This window comes from Typopeltis vanoorti, chromosome 3 (assembly GCF_054136105.1).
Source record: "Typopeltis vanoorti isolate ZY-2024b chromosome 3, IOZ_Tvanoo_1.0, whole genome shotgun sequence".
Lineage (NCBI taxonomy): Eukaryota > Metazoa > Arthropoda > Arachnida > Uropygi > Thelyphonidae > Typopeltis > Typopeltis vanoorti.
In genome coordinates, this window is record NC_143551.1 from 55906055 (window position 1) to 55921545 (window position 15491).

Consider the following 15491-nt stretch of genomic DNA (forward strand, 5'->3'; position numbering starts at 1 on the left):
ATGCATTATATGTACAGTGACCATATTTTTTTGGAGAAAATAAAGAACAAATCAGAAATTGTTTCATAATAAATAAATAAAAAAAAAACAGGTTGTGTTTATTTGTTTCACTAAAACTGAAAAGCTTTATAACATTTATTGTAAAATGTAATCATATACATAGCATTTTAAATAATCATATTATTACTTAAAAATTTTTAATTTTGATGCTTTTCACGAGAATGAAATTTTTTAATAAATCAGGTTTGTGTTTTAAAAATTCATAAAACTGTTACAATTCATGTCAAAGTTCCATTTGGTATAAATTCATGCTTTCAATGTTTCGATTTTTAATTGGTTTTTTCACTGGTCCACGTATTATTCACTAATGAAAATACTTGTTCAGTGTGGGCATTAGATCCAGTCAGACATAAGAAAAATTCAATGATTTTTAAAATGTTTTTAAAAGATACATGCTTATCTGCGAAATATTAAAAAATTTCAACCCATCTACATCAGCATGACTCATCATTTTGTTGCCATTCATTGATCTTTTCATTTGACATAACTTTTAATACACGAAACTTCATCAAATAGTTCACCGTCATTTATATTTAAGTTCCAGTGACTGGAAATGAACAAAACACTTTCCTCGATCTTTGCCCACAGAGGGATTGCTCGTAGTAGGACCCATTCAAAGACTTTCATTTCCATGAAACAGTTGTCCCAGTTATTTAAATAATCAATGCAGGTTGGGTAAAATTTATGAATTGCATCTTTAAATATGTTGGCAATAATATTCAATTTACTATTTCAATTCACAAAATAAATGACAAAATGGCCATTTTAGAAAAAAAAAAAAAATCTAAAGGACAGAGCAGTGAAATAAAGGACTGTCCTCTTAAAAAAGGGATGCATGATTGCCATAATTATATGGCATGTTTCAATTCATGGTAGAATTTTATTTGAAGTTAGCCTTTGTGATCTGTCGTAATCGAGAATTTCAAATGCGATAAAACAAACACTTATTTAATGTAATTGAAAAACTGACAATAGGGTTTTAGTTAGATACTGTGTGTCAGAGAAAACCATAAGTCTATACAGCATAGTTTCTGTGTGTGGGGAGAGGAGGGGGGGATAATAATAGTGCAATTAGAGACAGCTGGAATAAAAACGGTGCTAACTAATGAATCACACTATTTGTTGAGAAATATATTACACAGACTGCAAAAGCCTCTGTACCTTATTCAGGGATACAATAAAACTACACTTGTTTTTCTTGCATCTGCAGTATAATGTCTGTTGGGGAGGGCGTATTGTTACCACTTGGATCGCCTCGACGTGAACATGTTTAAAGATTTTTCGTGTGCGAGGTAATATGCAAAACTTTTTGATATCTTTTTTCATAAAACAAAATCAGGGGTGCGAGTTATAAGCAAAGACAAGTTATATTCGAATAACGATAAGCATTTTGCTGACAAGTTGACATCCTTCTGCTGCTTCCCCTGCTCAGGTGACCTCTATGGTGAGTTACAATGCAGAAATATTTTTCTCAGTACCGTTTTTTTTCCCCCAAACCAATATCATTAAAATCAGTTTAAATTTAATAATACAATAATAAATTTTACACTGAATAATATTATAAATAGAATAAAATATTATTTATAAAATATTATATAATATTATTAATAAATAAATTAATTAATTTTATATTAATTTTTCCCCTACTAAAAACTGTCCAGCACATCAGCAACTTGATTTGTAAATTTTTGGCACACGCTGGCACGTCAGCAACTCAATATGTAAACTTTTGGCACCCGCACATAAAAAGGTTCGCCACCACTGTACTACTCTTTCATATCTATCAGCCACCCCTCTTATCACTAGTGTCATATGCTATCCAATTTACTTCAATTTATGTAACAGTGTTCCATGTGATATCTTGTTGAATACCTTTAAAAAGTCCAGCATTATCACTGTGTGATCATTTCCTTAATCCAACTACTCAGTTGTCACCTGATTATAAAAAATATAATGAGCAAATTACTAAGGCAAGATATACCTTTCACAACAACCATGCTTTTGTTAGAGTAATATGTTCCTGTGCACCCATTCCAGTTCTGCCTTTTATCAGCCTCTCCAGTATCCGCACAATCACTCCTGATTTGTATGTAATTTGATACTTCTGTCTTGGTGCTTCCTTTATGCAGTGTAATGGTTTTTCTTTCTTCCTAGAGGGTAAAATCATCCACTACGCTTTCCTAAAGGTAGACTTTAATTAAACAGTTTGGTCAGAGGACTGTCAATCCACATGCATATTCTTGTAATACACAGAGCTGATATTCCGTTTAATTCTATGACTATATTTGCATTAGGATTCTGCAATGCATAGTGTGCCCATTAAGAAGTGAGACAATTATTATATCAACACAAAGAACTATATTTGGATTTGTCAGTTACACAAATTCAAAATAATTTTCCTCCAACTCTACACAATATTTACATCTGTTGTACAGGTGTTCAATGGCATGGTGGAAGTCCTGACTGGGAACCTTCTTCAGTCTCTGGTCACACCTATGTTGGATGTCCTTAGTGTTGAGCTGAGGATAACCAACTCTGATGGATGGGGGGGGGTTTGATTTTGAGGCTAGAAACTGCTTCATAGGCAATGCACAGCGTGTTGTCTTGCAACAGAAACCAATTGTTGTTGTGGAGCAGTTCTTTCCTAATACATCACATGCAGGCATACAGACATTGCATTACTCCTAAATAATACTAACCATTCACTGTGATGCTCTTAGGAACAAATTCACGGTGGATAATTCCAGCAGCAGCAGCAGCAAAAAAACATTGACCATTATCCTGGCATATGATTTATCCTCCAGGGTCTCCCTCCCCCTCTTAAAATGTTAACAAGCAAAATACCTGTGCATGGCTCAGACGTCATTTTTGTAAAGTTTTTTTAGGTCTTGGTACACTTCTGTAACAGTTTTTCCTAATTTACAGTAAAATTGTATCACAGCTCTTTGCTCCATGATGCAACTTCTGACATGCTCCACTCACACACATACTTACTTCAACGGTTGTCACCTGACTTCAAAGTTGCACCTGTGATTACAACACACTCTAGCAGTCAAAACTATAAACACATTTGTTACTTTTATTCCAAGGACTGTCCTGTAAAAAAATCAATCAAATTACTTAATGGACACAATGTAAGCACCTCCAATTTATCCACCTGTGTGGTGAGCTTTTGTGAAATGATCACTCAGTAATTCAACTGTTTCATCTGCTTTTGCTACCTCCCTTCTATAATCAATCATTAAAGTTATTCTTCCATAGTTGTTCTTTCTTTTATTCACCACATACCAAAAGAATTCTTTGGGATTTTCTTTGGCATGTTCAGTTTGCCCTTCCAATCTGCTTTTGCTTTCCTTACTATAATGGTCATCCTTTTTGCCTGTGCCTTGCATACTGCTTATGAGCTTGCTGGTTGCCTTTCTCTTTATATATCCTCCAGAAATTTTTATTTTGACAGTTCTCACTTAATGATACTATTCATCCATCTAACTCCTACCCAGTTTATTCTTCTGACTTTGGTTATACACAGTCTGTTACCTCTTTATTGAAAGTTTATTTTTCACTTGGTTAGACTATAATAAATTTAGTTTAATCCTTTATCCAAGTGTGAGCAAACAAAGTTTGCGTCTGAAAATATCTTCAGGACTGGGGTAAGGTAGTACAACACCGGGGAACTCGTAGCAATTTATATAAAAAGGTGGTACACCTTTTGGCAACTCCTATAGGTAAAGATGACCTCACTATTGCTTCTGCCTGGTATCTCTACTTCTGGGCCTGGCTCTCACCGAAGAGACCTCAATAAGGGTCGAAACTGGTCTGGGTAGTGGCCCTTCCCTTAATGCCATTAATAACATTATACATATCTGCAAGGAGATGTGTTTTGCATTATGGGAGATACTGGGATAGGAGTGGTGTTAGCTTGGTCCCCCTTTGCTACGAGTTGCCCGGTGTTGTACTATACTACCTTACCCCAGTCCTGAAGATATTTTCAGGAGCAAACTTTGTTTGCCCACACTTGGATAAAGGATTAAACTAAATTTATTATCCCCTTGACTATCTCCCATGCACTGCTAAAATGTTTTCCCTTCAGATTCTTATGCCATGGTACTGCCCCATACTGGCTCCTAAATTTGTCATAATCATCTATTTTGTAGATGATTATGACAAATTTAGGAACCAGTATGGGGCAGTACCATGGCATAAGAATTGTATTTCTGCATACAGCAACAATCCAACTTCACATGAGTAGCAATAAAATATCAATTGAAAAAGGTGTCTGACAAGGAGACTCTATCACCCAAAATCTTTACAGCAGTTCTTCAAGAAATATTTAATAATATAAACTGGACAAACCTCAGTATAAAAATTAATAACAGAAACTTAACACACCTAAGATATGCAGATGATATTATAATTTTTGCAAACACTCCAGAAGACCTTAATATGATGATAGAAGACCTATATCATGAAAGCAGAAAAGTCGGTCTAAAAATAAACAGAGAAAAAACTAAAATCATGTTTAATCATTTTGTAACACCAAAAAACATAATAATAGAAAACAATTTCTTGGAAAGAGTCTCTTCGTATACATACTTAGGTCATCTCGTTGATCTAAACTGTGGACCCCAAAAGGAAATAAATAGGAGAGTTCAACTTGCCTGAAGTGCATTCAGAAAATTGAAAAGCATTTTTCTAAACAATGATATCCCACTCTGTTTAAAAAAGGAAGACATTTAACCAGTGTATACTTCTAGTCATCACATATGGTTGTGAAACTTGGTCACTAATAAAAGCACTGCCAAATAAACTAACAACTCAAAGAAAAATGGAGAGGTTGATTCTAGGCATCACATTAAAAGATAAGAAGCGAAACACCTGGATAAGAAGCCAGACTCACATCACTGACATCATTTTTCACCATAAGTGACTAAAATGGAAATGGGCCTGACATCTATCCAGAAGAGAAGATGAGTGATGAACCACCATACCAACGAACTGGATTTCAAAAGAAGAGAAACAAGGCCGAGGACGTCCTAAAAGAAGGTGGAGTGATGAATTATTATTATTGGGGAAAATTGGTCAGCAAGAAAGAACAGAGAAAGGTGGAAAGAACTGCAGGAGAAGGCCTTCGTCCAGCACTGGACAGAAAATGGCTGAAAAGAAGATGATCTCTTAACTGAAAATTCAGCATCTGTGTTCCAGGTTCATTGATGCTATTTCAAGTATTTATCTGTTATCAGATAAATTCCAGTTCCTTGCATTCCTGTGAATGTTTCTCTTTCCAGTCTGGGTCCTCATAGTTGAATTCCACCATAATTATTGCTCAGCTCTACTGTCACTGCTAATTTGCTGATGAATGCCATCTACATTCTCCTTTCATTCCCTGATCTGTATGAGCAGCCAACTATATCACACCAGAAAACCTTAAATGCACTGTCCTCTCTATCCCTGTCTTTCTGCTGCTGCACTCCTCTTTTGGGCTTCATCATTAGCAAAACCACTTCTCCCATCTGTTCATTCACCATCAGCCAAGTCTCTCTAATGCCTAGAACTTTTAGACAAGTTGAACTAACGAATGCCAAAAACTATTCTCCTATTTTTTGGTGATTCTGGCATTAGGTTACTGCAGTTTATGTATACTGATGCCAATTTATGTATGGGCATAAATTTACTACTCATCAAAAATTTCTGCAACCATTCTATCTCTCATTTTGTGCATGATTATGTAGGCATTCTCTCCCCCCCCCCCCCCTACACACACACGTGTTCCCCCATAAAGACTATAATTTTTCTGCCTCTGTACTTCCGATCCCTCACTGAACAACACTTTCTAAAGACCTAACTCTAATTCATGACTTATTTTTCACGGTATTAACAACACCACAAACACTTTTATCAACAAGGATGTTTTATTAACGCTAATATTTCGCTGATTTTCAACTCAGCATCATCAGAGCACAACAGACATGTAAACGCGACAGTGAGTGAGTGAAACAATATAATTGCAAAAGACAAAAGATCTAAAAGTCCTATTTTTGGCACCCTCTAACGGGAAAAAAAAAAAAAAAAAAACCAGCAGTTATCCAGGAGTTTTTCTTAGGATAACCGTCTCCCAAATTTTTGGCAAATTAATTAATGCAACCATATTTGTTAAGGTTGGGAGAATTCTTCAAAGCCATTGCTGACTCAAAAAATAATCTTTCAGATCTATAACGACTCCTAAATAGCACATTCGTTTTCCTCCATCTAATCCTGTGTGAAGGAGTGTCCAAAGCGTGGTCTGCCAGTCCCGACTTGCCATAGTAATAGTAGCGAATGTATCTTTCATGTTCTTCCAGGCGGATGTTCACTGATCTTCCTGTTTGCCCATAATAGGCCAAGTCACAGTCACATGGAACTTCATACACTCCTGGGTGTGCTAAAGGGTGAAGTTTATCCTTTGGCGAGCAGATCAGAGTTGCCAGCTTGACATGAGGTTTGAAGGTGGTGCGAAGGCCTTGTTTCAACAATACTTTGGCTATCTTTTCCGATGTACCTCTGATATAGGGAATAGAAATGGTCATGTTGTATTCTTGTGTATTAGGGGAGGGCAGAGTAATGGGCCTATGTAATATTTTATCTATTTTGTAGGGATTGTAGCTGTTGGCTAAGAACGTATGGTGCAGGTACTGCAGTTCAGTGGTCAGAGCTGTATCGTTAGAACAATGGCTCTGGCTCTGTGTGTAAGTGTTTTTGAATTGCCGTACTGTTGGACTGGATTATGATGTGATTGGTTATGTAGGTATCTTCCTGTGTGTGTAGGCTTTCTGTAAATAGAAAAAGATAGTGATCCATCTGAAAGGCGGGTGACTAATGTGTCAAGAAATGGTAAACAGTTATTTGATTCTTTTTGTACTGTGAAGTGAATTTTTGGGTGTTGGCTGTTTAGGTAGGTGACAAAAGCATCCAAAACATTTGCTACTATTACTATGGCAAGTCGGGACTGGCAGACCATGCTTTGGAGACTCCTTCACACAGGATTAGATGGAGGAAAACGAATGTGCTATTTAGGAGTCGTTATAGATCTGAAAGATTATTTTTTGAGTCAGCAATGGCTTTGAAGAATTCTCCCAACCTTAACAAATATGGTTGCATTAATTTGCCAAAAATTTGGGAGACGGTTATCCTAAGAAAAACTCCTGGATAACTGCTGGGTTTTTTTTTTTTCGTTAGAGGGCGCCAAAAATAGGACTTTAGATCTTTTGTCTTTTGCAGTTATATTGTTTCACTCACTCACTGTCGCGTTTACATGTGTGTTGTGCTCTGATGATGCTGAGTTGAAAATCAGCGAAATATTAGCATTAATAAAACATCCTTGTTGATAAAAGTGTTTGTGGTGTTGTTAATACCATGAAAAATAAGTCATGAATAACCATCAACGCCTAAGCCTATCTGTTAGACCTAACTCTAAGTTCATTCAAATGCAAATCATCAGCCATATAAAAGTCCTCTTATTCATTGAACTCATTTCACACATCCACTAACTCCACACTATTCTTCCTGCACAACCTATCTATTGGCTTATTTGCAATCATAGCTCTTCTTCTCAACTTGCCTCTATCATATGCTTGTGTCATCAACTCATTTATAACTTTTTACTTTTCAGACTCAGAATGCTGCAAATTCACGATCCCCAGGGACCATGATTTTCCAGCTGATCAAACAATCCTTTTATCATGAAGTGTATATACACCCTGTCTTGTTCTCTTTCATACTCTTCACTCAAACCTGTGTCTTCTTTCACTTTTCTGTCACACCAGGCATTTCTGCAACCATTGTCCTCTCATTATTCTCCTCATCTTTCACTTTTCTTTCATGCTTTCATTCATACGGATTCACTCAAACCTGTGTCTTCTTTCACTTTTCTGTCACACCAGGCATTTCTGCAACCATTGTATCTCTCATTGCCCTCTCATCCTGCACAACCTGTCTATTGGCTTATTTGCAATCATAGCTCTTCTTCTCAACTTGCCTCTATCATATGCTTGTTCTTGTTGAGAGGCTTATACGCTGGTTAAACATGATAACTAATATTTAAGGAATTGACAGCGTATACTAGAAATATAGATTAAATAAACTTTAATTTATACTTTCCGATATTTCGGCGAACATCACGTTGCCATCTTCTTGGGAACTTACTACTAAGACACGTGCACACAAGTACTAATAACAGCAAATGAGACTAAAGCTAGGAAGCTAGCGTTTTCCTAAAGTCCTGATGGTGCCCTCTGGCGGGCTATATTGGTAGTTCTTGGCCTTTGGGCTGAAGTTCTTCTGATAAACGTTTCCCAAATTTGGGGCAGTCTCATGCATCCAAATTTGTTGAGGTTTGGCATGTTCCTAAGGGCCGAGGCTGATTCCATGAATAGTCTTTCATACTTGAACTTGCTGCGGTGTATTACTGTGGCTTTCTTCCATCTTATTCTGTGGCGAGTATCCAGAGCGTGGTCTGCAAGCCCAGAGTGGCTGTATTGGTGAAATCGGATGTAATCCTTGTGTTCTGAGATTCTGATATTTGCTGTCCTGCCTGTTTGGCCAAAGTAGGACAGTTTACAGCTGCAAGGGACCTGGTATACACCAGGTAGGTCTAGGGGAAGTGGTTGGTCTTTGGTGGAGCGGATAAGGGATGCCAGTTTTCTATGTGGTCTGTAACAAGTGGTCAAGTCATGTTTTTTTAAGATTTTATTGATTTTTTCTGAGGTGCCTCGGATGTAGGGAATGGTGATGGATTTAGAGTAATCTTTATTGTGAAGGGGAGGGGGTGGTGGGTTGTGGATAACCGGGTTAAGTATTTTTTGGAGGGGGTAGCCATTGGCTGAGAAAGTGTCACGGATGTGATTTAGTTCTGTGGTTAGGGCTTGATCATTAGAACAGATTATTTTTGCCCTGTTGAATAATGTTTTAATAACTCCATATTGTTGTGAGGGGGGGGGGGATTGTTGGTGAATGTATCTGCCTGTATGGGTGGGTTTTCTATAAACTGAGAAAACCAAGGTTCCATCAGGTTGGCGGGTGACTAGTGTGTCTAAGAAGGGGAGGTTATTATTTTCCTCTTTTTCCAGGGTGAATTTGATTCTAGGGTGTTGGTTGTTTAAGTGTGTTAGGAAGGAGAGGAGTGAATTCGGGCCATGTGGCCAAATAGCGAAGACATCATCAACGTAGCGAAGCCATATGGTAGGTTTTTGTGGGGCTGAGTTTAAGGCTTTCTCTTCAAACGTCTCCATGAAGAAGTTGGCCAAGGGTGGGGAAAGTGGTGAACCCATGGTTGTCCCCTCTATCTGTTTGTAGAATTTTTCCTGCCAAATGAAATAGCCTGAGTTCATTGTAAACTGAAATAGGGCTGAGATATCGGGAGGAAATTTAGCTTGGATTAGCTCTAAGGTTTCTTTGAGGGGGACATTCGTGAATATGGAGGAGACATCAAAACTGACCATTATGTCATTATGTTGGAGTGTAAGGTTTTCTATACTGGCTTTGAAGTGGGCTGAGTTTTTTATGTGTGATGGTGTATTGCCAGTATAGTGTGAGAGCGCTTTGGCTAAATGCTTGGCTAGTTTGTAAGTGGGGGAATCAATGCCATCCACTATGGGACGTAATGGCACATTTTCTTTGTTTATTTTTGGGAGCCCATCTGGATACTCGAGACAGAATAAGATGGAAGAAAGCCACAGTAATACACCGCAGCAAGTTCAAGTATGAAAGACTATTCATGGAATCAGCCTCGGCCCTTAGGAACATGCCAAACCTCAACAAATTTGGATGCATGAGACTGCCCCAAATTTGGGAAATGTTTATCAGAAGAACTTCAGCCCAAAGGCCAAGAACTACCAATATAGCTCGCCAGGGGGCATATGCTTGTGTCATCAACTCATTTATAACTTTTTACTTTTCAGACTCACAGACTTTCAGAATGCTGCAAATTCACGATCCCCAGGGATCATGATTTTGCAGCTGATCAAACAATCCTTTTATCATGAAGTGTATATACATCCCGTCTTGTTCTCTTTCATACTCTTCACTCAAACCTGTGTCTTCTTTCACTTTTCTGTCACACCAGGCATTTCTGCAACCATTGTATCTCTCATTGCCCTCTCATTATTCTCTTCATCTTTCACTTTTCTTTCATGCTTTCATTCATACGGATTCACTCTTGCTTGCTAACTTTTTTTCACATCTTCCTGCCTTTTGCCATTCAACTCTCTGCTGTTGCATATCTTATCCTCTTCACACTTCTAACACTTCTTTTCAAAGCACTTCCTACATACACATTCCAGTCCCTCTCTCCTTCCACAAATCAGCCTTCGTAACATGCATTTCACACACTTATAAAAACTGTAAGCTACTTTTTATGAATCCAAATATCACTCCTGTGATCTTTGATGTCCTCCCCACTATTTTCTCAACCAAAATGCCTTCTCAATTATTGTAACATTTCAAAGTTTAAACATTAGTTTTGGACTGTTTTTGTTTAGGAGTGTCCCTTATATTTAATACATTGGCTAACATAACTCAAAAAGGGTATATATATATATATATATATTTTTTAGGGCATTATGGGCGAGTATAGAAGGCAATTATGGCAGAATAAAAAATGTGGAAAAATTTTGTACATACCTTGTTTTTGGTTTAAAGATGCCTTCTAAATCCAAGCTCTTGCTGAAAGGTTGTATGTAAATGGGGCGGGGGGGGGGGAGAACATGGGGATGTGCTTGAGACACAGGAAATAAGTTTGGAAACCCGGGTTACTATTAATAATATATATATAAATATATATATATATTATTTTGTTGTGGGGAGAGGGGGGGGAAACGAAGGGGAAGGGTATCCTTATGTGAAAACTGGGGTAAGGGTTTACGGGGTGTGGACCGTTTCGGTCATCGTCTGACCATCGTTGGAACTTTGTGGGAATGACTGTAGGGCTATGTCATGGCTGCAAGTTGCATCTGCCAAATTTGGGCATTTGTTGTCGCTAAATGGCCGGAGGCGTGGCTTAATTTGTAAGTTTTGGAACGTCCAACATTACATTCGGAAATTAGGTGGGCGGTGGACATTGATAGAATTTCCATTGCATTTTATGGCAAATACATTAATATAATTTTATTAATTATATTAATAGTGTTTAAGAGGAGTAGCATGGGAATTTCCCAGAAACTGTACTTAATTAGTTTTGGATTTTTTTTTCATTTTTTATAATATGCTCTTCTGAGTTCTTTTCTTTCTTATACTGTTCTGTTGTCAGTATACAGTTCGCTGCTAATCTTTTGTGTTCTATTATTAGTGTATTCTTGTGTCTGTAATTCTTTTTATCAAGTGCAGTGTGCATTGTAAAAGTGTGGTGGTCAAAATTCTTTATTCTGTTGAATGCTGGTTTACTTTGACTTATCTTCCCATTCAACTTATTTGTTTTGCTTTGAAAACAAAGATAAATTTTTATTTTATCAAGAACAATACAATACCAAATATGAAATTACTGTAAAAAGTGTGTGTTTGGTGTGGGGGATTCTTGTTTCATCCTTTCTTTTATTTTCCAGATTTAATACAAAATGCAAATAATTTTATGCTGTACTTTCCAGCATTACTCTCACAGCTGTATTTTACGACATCATCTGTGATGAAATTCAGTTTTCTGTTGTAGTGTAGTGATGGTTTTGTGCCTTTATCCTTTGCAATAGTCAAAATAGTATTAGTTCTATAGTACTTGGACCAGGTCTTTTCCATACATAATAACACAACACTTCATTTTAATGGTATTCACTATGGTGCTCATCTTCTATAGTAGATTGACCACATTGACAACAATATTGATCACACACATTGTTAAACAATCATCTATATGTACAGTGCTCCTGCTTACAGTTGATGCTCACTTTAGGAATTTGCAATGACAAATTAAATAGTTTGTTATAGTAGATTTCCTGTAGAATAGCATTTTTGCTGATCCTTCCAGACATTCATAAAATGTATTTGTAAACAACATTTTTATGCATGTTTTTTTAGTTTTTAGTTTTTTTTTATATCAGTATGAGTATTAAAAATAATCTGCAATTAAATAAAGGAAACTAAAATGAAATTTTATTCTTTATATATACTTTTAGGATGTGCAGCTCTGATGAAAAAATGTGTTCAGTGCCGTGCACAAATAGATAAAGTTATTCCTTTCATTGTGTGTTGTGGAGGAACAGGTAAGTACTCATAAATTATAGACACCACAATCTGAGATAGATATACTGAACGACAGTTGCTTACTTACTGAATATATAGAGAGATGCCAGTAAGTAAGTTATGAACGGTTATAAAAAAACAAGTGAAATACAAACCTTGAAAAAACATTTATTTCTCTACATAATCCCTTTCAACATCTATACACTTGTCCCATCACTTTCTCAGTCCTTCAAAACCACCAGCAGCATAGAATTCTTTTGTTTGTTGTCTCAGCCAACTTCACACCTTATTATCAACCTCGTGATCATCAGCAAAATGTTTGCCACCAAGGTGCAAAAGTTGCTTGAGGCAAGATTAGGACTGTAAGGTGGATGGATGTTGAAGGGGGTTCCTACTGAATTTCCTATAAAATTCCACATTATGTTGTGGCATTCATTTTTATCATTCTTCTGAAAATGGGCTAACAGTATTCACTACTACTATTAGTAGTGGTCCTAACAGGCACTTAAGCACCCATGACCTTTCCAAGTATTCTTGGACTTCGCAACCGTAACTTGAGGATAAGGTGGTTATCCCTATGCCTCTGAATGTGTCCTATGTCTGTAGATGCATGTGTTCATGGGGCTGGTTTGCCTGTTCTGGGGAACAAAAAACCCCTTACCTACGTATGAGACCAGCTAACTCACCTTTCATCGAAATTTGAAATTAAGAAATTTCAAATAATTTAAATTTTTATTATCGTAAAAGAACCACACACGCCCGGATCATTACAGAGGCACTTAGATAGACATTGCATGCAGGCGGCAAAGACCCTAGTGCCGGCTCTGTTTATAGTGTAAACAGAGCCGGCACTAGGTATTTTCTTTGAAGCTTCTAGGTATATAATTACAAGTACAGGAGAATAGAGAGTTGTTTCCCATGTCTAACCCATAATTTGCTCTTAGATCATGTCTTCAAAAATGAATTATCCCAAATTTATGCAATGACTTAAGAGTTTAATTTTTTTTTTTTAAGACAATTTATCTATTTACTAATGTAAACAGAAGCAGTATTAGTTCTGTAAAAGAAATAATACTGCTTCTGTTTACATTAGTAAACAGGGAACATCAAAACTGGCTAAGATTTCATCATCTTGTAGATGTGTCTTTAATCGTGGAAGCAAAGTGTTTGGAATTCTTAATGTAAGAATTAGAAGAGCCTGTAAAAGATTTTAATAATTTTGCTAAATATTTAGATAACTTACAAGTAGGAGAGTCAATTCCATCTACAATGGGTCTTAGTGGAGTATTGAGGTAGGCCACATTACAATACATGTCGTATCCTAAAGTAACACTAATTTGTCAACCACTAATACTACTGGCCTTATCTCAGGTGTGTGTGGGGGGGGGGGGGGGGGGATTACATCACTAAGCTAAAAACCTTAGCCAACAGGTTAACAGAGCTCTAGCTTTGTTGGAATGTTTTTTTCACCAAAGGCTAGGCCAGTAGTGTTAATAGTTGACCAAATTAGGGTTACTTTAGTATACCATGTATATTGTAATATAGCTTAACTCTTTGTGTGTGTGTGTGTGTGCATGCGTGCTGCAGATGTGATCCGATTTCGATCCTCACCTTGATGAGGATCGAAATTGGATAATTATTTTGGTTTATATTAAATCGAAGTTATTACTCTAACCTGGTAGTTGTCTTCATAATTATTTGAATGTGAAACGTTGTGTAACTGTGAAAGAAAGGATAAGACTTTTTTAAGTCAGTTTAGGCCTCCAGTAACATGGTAATTGTTCTCACACAATGAAATTTATCTGTACCATGCTGCAGTTTGAACACACAGCTTGGAGAGCAAAGATGCTATTCACTTGACAACCAATTAGGCAAATATCAGAGAAAATGGAGACTATTTGGGGGGGGGGGGAGTTCTGATAAAATACCTAGAACAAAAATGACCACAAGAAAGAAAGTACGAGGAATAATATAACCACAAGAAAGAACAAACAAGGATATAAGAATATAAAAGCATAAGTTACCTTCATAACTCTGCTTTTTGTGTGTTCTTTCTTGTGGTTATATCAGTTACTTTAATATCATTTTGGTCTAGGTGTTTATCAGAACTTTCCAACCCCCCCCCTCATATATGTTTTCTTTATCAGGGGCCCAATTGGCGGAACAAAATAAAATCACCACTGAAGCTTTCCTTGAACAAATGCTTGTTCAAGGAAAGCTTCAAAACAATTTGCTCTCATTCAAAACTTAATCGACAAAAAATTACCTTCATTTCTCAAAACTTAGGAGAATGTTGTCTTGAACCATCCTCATCATCATCATCAAATTCCTGCCATGTACCCTCAAGGGGTGTACAGGATATGACAGTACTACATGAAAAAATTACATCATTACTAACTTCCTATCTACAATTTTCCTACAAATCAGTCTGTTACTTGTCAAGACTCCAACATTATCAGATCTTATATTTCTATCGTCTAAGGCACTTTGTACCGTATCAATCCACCTATATCTTGGTCTTCCTCTGGGTCGTTTTCCTGCCAACCTGGCAGAGAACACTTGTTTTGCTAATCTTTCCTCTCCCATTCTATTTAAGTGACCATACCATCTGAGATTAGCTCTGCTAACGCATTCCTGGATGCTGACAATGTCAAGTTCTTTCCTAACATCCTCATTTTTAATATGATATTGCCATTGATGCCATCTGTTCACGCCTCTAATCTTTCTCAGGACTCTCATATCTGCGGTCTCTAGTCTTTGGTTAAGTGTTTTACTTCTGACCCAGCTCTCAGATCCATAAGTTAAAATTGGTTTGAACACAGTCTTGTATACAGCTAATTTAGTGTTCCGACTAATTTCTTTCTTATTCCATGAGTTTATTCAATTTACTTCCCACGATACCAGCTTTGCTGATTCTGTTGTCTATTTCTATATTTAGTTTACCATCTTCAGTAAAAATTGTGCCTAAGTAGCTGAAATGTTTTACTTGTTCCACAGGTTCTCCATTCACAACACAGTTGACATTTTCAATGATTCTGCCTATTTTCATTGTCTTTGTCTTTTTATTGCTGACCTTCATACCATATATATTACAACAGCTATTCAATTTAGTCAGAGAATCTTGCAGACTTGTAGCTGATTTATTTAGAAGTATAACATCATCCGCATAAAGCAAAGAGCTGACATTAACATCTCCAATTTTGATATCAGGTTTAATACCACTTTCCTTC

General features: G+C 36.8%; 1 protein-coding gene across 1 annotated transcript in view; it reads left to right on the forward strand.

Annotated features, from left to right (window-relative positions):
• mib1 (E3 ubiquitin-protein ligase mind bomb 1) overlaps positions 1–15491 on the forward strand; it is a 515003-nt gene that overhangs the window by 484438 nt on the left and 15074 nt on the right. Inside the window, exon 19 of the mRNA XM_090415624.1 lies at positions 12195–12281. Within this exon, the coding sequence (XP_090271750.1) occupies positions 12195–12281 (87 nt within the window). The remainder of the gene's footprint in view (positions 1–12194; positions 12282–15491) is intronic.